Genomic DNA, 4,143 nt, shown 5'->3' on the forward strand with positions numbered 1-4,143 from the left:
GCCAAATAAAGTGCTTTTGCTTTCGCCTAGAAACACACAGCGTCTGCTTCAACACTAACTCCGGTTACTGAAACCACGCCTTCTTTCTTTGCGTGAACATTTGGGCGGCATTATGCTAATATTTCCACATAGTGAGGTAGATATGTGGGGGCGTGTTAGAACGAGCCGTTTTAGGGGGGCGTGGCAGAGTCTTAACTTTGATAAAGAATATCTCTTTGGTTTTGAGACTTTATTCTTTGCAACTTCAGGGATCTTATCTATGCACAATCAGCTTGTAACACTCCAAAGAGAAAGGAAAACTTGAAATCGAATCATATGACCCCTTTAATGTCCTGAAATGTGAGTAATACTTGCTTGTTGATTTTTTGTTAAGGACACAGTTTTTAATAAAGGATTGCTTTTTCCTCTCAGGATGGAGTTGGTGCAAAGATAGCAGAGAAAATCGATGAGTTTTTAACGACGGGAAAACTGCGCAAGCTGGAAAAGGTATTTGAGTGCATTAGAAATGTATGTTTTATAGTTGATTTAACCGTTGAGAAAGCATTAACATATACGATGTGCATGTGAGAAACAGATCTGTGTAGATTGTGACATGTTTGTGGTCTTCGTCCTGTAGATTCGCAGTGACGACACAAGCTCCTCCATCAACTTCTTAACCCGAGTGACTGGGATCGGGTACGACGCCCTTGATTTCAAGAGAACAATAACAATAGAGTTGTAAAACTCAATTCACACTCATTCTCTTGTTTTTTTTAGTCCTGCTGCAGCCAGGAAGTTTTATGATGAAGGCGTCAGGAACTTAGAAGGTTAGTATATACGGTTAGTTTGCACATATATTTATTTGCCGTCACACGCATGTGTTTTAAGTCTCGCCTGATGTTTTAGATCTGAAGAAGATCGAGCACAAACTCAACCATCATCAGCAGATCGGGTTAAAGTAAGTCTTGATTCGAACAGATAAATTAGTGAATTGTTTTACGGCAACAGTAATGTTCGTTTGGCTTCGTGTTAGTGCTAATCTAGAGCAGGGGTTTCAATCTTTTAGATGCTACAGGCCCCAAAATATGATCATCCTCCTGTGAGGAGCCCCATCATGAAATTTAAAAGGCAGATATATATTTTCATATATAAAAACATTAATATTATAAATATGTGTTAAGGCTGGGTTCTGCTATGTGATTCTGTTAATTAAAATTATTATACATATATAGTTTCTATTGTTAGTGGTTCTATTGTTATTTTTTCTGCTGTACTTATATTTACATTTTTAAATAATTTATTTGAATCAATTTATTAATTATTTTTTATTTTAATCAATTTATTTTAGTCATGTAAAAAAACATTACATTCATTTTAATCAACATATTTATTTAGTTGGATAATATTTGTGTATATATATATATATATATATATATATATATATATAGATATATATATATATATAGTCATGTAAAAAAAAAAAATTATTGTAATCAACATATTTAGTTGAGTAATATGTGTCTGTGCGTATACACACACACACACACATATATATATATATGTATGTGTGTGTGTGTATGCATTAGTGTTTTAGTTTATTTTTACATTTTTCTCTAAACCTTTTCTATGGAATATCACGCTTCGGACCCCTGATCTAGAGGACAAATGTTTTATTTGTGAATTATATTATTTCTAATGAATGCACTCTATTCTTTATTGATGATGTTTTTCATTTTAATGCTCCTGTCTTCATCTATTAAAGATACTTTGAAGAATTTGAGAAGAGAATCCCTCGTGCAGAAATGCAGATAATGGAGGTTGGAGTTTCTTCCAGTGATCTTCATGATTTATTTCTACAGATTTGTGAAGTCTCACTGTGTTTGCCTGATGTTTGCAGACTCTGATACTGAAGGAACTGGATGTGGTGGATCCCGAGTACATCGGCACCATCTGCGGCAGCTACAGACGAGGTTATCCATCGTTCTGATCCAGATATTTGACATCACTTATCACTTGTATGATCTAAATGTGTCATGATTGCATTTGTTAATGTTCAGGAGCAGAGTCGAGTGGTGATATTGATATACTGCTGACCCATCCGGACTTCACCTCTCAGTCTGAGAAACAGGTGAATGTTCAGTTTTATGGACTGGGTTATTTAATGCATGCAGTGTTGTTCCTCTCATAACTCCTGCTGTGATTTCTGTCCTGCAGCCCAAACTCCTTCATGCTGTCGTGGATCATCTGGAGTCCATCGGCTTCGTTACCGACATGCTTTCTAAAGGAGACACTAAGTTTATGGTGGGTCTCTGTCTGTCTTAGTCTGCATTTTAAATAATAATAATAATAAATGAATAATAAATAAGGCATGTTGTTCCTCAGGGTGTGTGTCAGCTGCAGAAAGATGAGGAAGATGAAGAAGAGTATTTTCACCGCCGTATTGACATCAGGTTCATACTGATTATTTCCATTATAATGTCTTTTCTAGTGATATTTTAGTGTCGTTGATGTACTTTTATAGCTTTTATGAATACTTTGAATTCGTTTTTATTTTTATATTTTTGATAAAATACAACTATTTTTAAAACTATTTTATCTTAGTGTATATTTGTCTTTTTATTATTTTTTAATTAATTTTTATTATTTTTATTTTTATACATGTCTGTTTAGGTTTCATTAATTAGTTTTAGTTATTTTAATACTTCAATTTAAACTAAACAAAAATGAGAAATGTTGGCAATTAGCTGAAATAAAATAAGTTTATTTTATTTAACATGAATGAATATTTTATTTAATTTAACATGGTTATTTCAAATAACACATGTTAAGTGCTTTTCGTAAACAATAATAACCTTGTTTTTTTTCATCTAAACAAATTAGGGACATTTTCATGTGACTATTTTGTAATCAATATTTTTAAATAAGTGAAATATCAGTACTAAATAGATCAACAGTTTAAATTTAGATCGACTCAATTTTAAAATGGACCAAAATATAAAATAAACAAATTACTAATCTAAAATCCACCATCTATTATAACAAATCTAGAATTCTGCCATCTGTAGTAGAAACTAGAAAGCGTCCTGTTTTAGTCAAACCAAAATTGATTCAGACACCTTCAACATTTCTCACATTATCACATTTTATTCACTATAGTTTAGAAAATGTTAATAAAATATGAGAAGAACTCCGAGTTAAACTGTGTCAGAACAAATTCATCTTGATAATGTCAGATAGCTTTGATAGAAAGGTATGCAATAAATTCGGTTGAATAGCTGTCAGCTGTTCAATTTAAGCACACACTGTAAAAAATATTTGTGATTTTGTAAAATACTGTAAAAATGCTACAGTAAAAACCTGATAGCTGATTAACAGTAAGTTTCCATACTATATTCGGTGAATAAATGTAATTACATTTAATGTAATTTCACAGTAAAATACTGTTAAAAATACGGTTTTTGGAAGTGAAAAAGAAAAATTCATTGTATAATTTACAGTGAAAAACCGTAAATTGACACTCCCAGAATTCCCTGCATGACACTTCATATTTGATGTTTTTTTTGTTGAAATAACATGTTTCTTCTTAGTTTTTTCTTATCAGTTGTGTACATTAGGGTTTAATCTTACATCTAATGTTGTTAAATGAATGTTTATTGCATTATTTCAGTATCGTGTGTGTCACCATGATGGGGTTTAGTGTTTGTGCGCACCTTCTATATATAAGTATTGCCCTTTTCAGCTCGTAGAAAAGCTGTTTGTGATGAGCTTTGGTTCATCATGTGACTCTCTCATCACCACCAGTTTTTGGTGGTTATCAGTGCATTACAATGGTTCAAAACAGATAAAATATTTTGGTTTATTAACATTACATCAGTTAATGAAATACGGTATTTTATTGTGAATTTAAGTTAAGTCTGTAAAACCTAAAATGTTGATACCATATTTTTTACGGTGACGTTCTGGCAACCACAGCTGCCGGTATTTTACCGTAAATGTCACAGATTTTTTTTTTACAGTGAATTAGATCAAACCAATTTAGCTCAACCAATTACCAAGCAATGCTTCATTTTGTTCAGTCTGTGGTGTAAAAAGGTGGCATTAGCAATTAAAGAAAAAACACTTCAGCAAAACATGGTCAGGTCAAAGTGTCTGAATAATTTTTGG

The 4,143-nt window shown here is 32.3% G+C and overlaps 1 protein-coding gene across 2 annotated transcripts in view; it reads left to right on the forward strand.

Annotated features, from left to right (window-relative positions):
* The window catches only part of LOC107559597 (DNA polymerase beta), an 11,010-nt gene that overhangs the window by 1,805 nt on the left and 5,062 nt on the right, over positions 1 to 4,143 (forward strand). For both annotated transcript variants that reach the window (XM_016243484.1, XM_016243485.1), the window contains exons 4-12: positions 412 to 486; positions 617 to 675; positions 757 to 806; positions 886 to 937; positions 1,742 to 1,796; positions 1,877 to 1,949; positions 2,037 to 2,107; positions 2,194 to 2,280; positions 2,362 to 2,429. In XM_016243484.1, coding sequence (XP_016098970.1) covers positions 412 to 486; positions 617 to 675; positions 757 to 806; positions 886 to 937; positions 1,742 to 1,796; positions 1,877 to 1,949; positions 2,037 to 2,107; positions 2,194 to 2,280; positions 2,362 to 2,429 — 590 coding nt within the window. The remainder of the gene's footprint in view (positions 1 to 411; positions 487 to 616; positions 676 to 756; positions 807 to 885; positions 938 to 1,741; positions 1,797 to 1,876; positions 1,950 to 2,036; positions 2,108 to 2,193; positions 2,281 to 2,361; positions 2,430 to 4,143) is intronic.

The sequence above is a fragment of the Sinocyclocheilus grahami genome, unplaced genomic scaffold, assembly GCF_001515645.1.
Source record: "Sinocyclocheilus grahami isolate Dianchi unplaced genomic scaffold, SAMN03320097.WGS_v1.1 scaffold692.1, whole genome shotgun sequence".
Classification (NCBI taxonomy): Eukaryota; Metazoa; Chordata; class Actinopteri; order Cypriniformes; family Cyprinidae; genus Sinocyclocheilus; species Sinocyclocheilus grahami.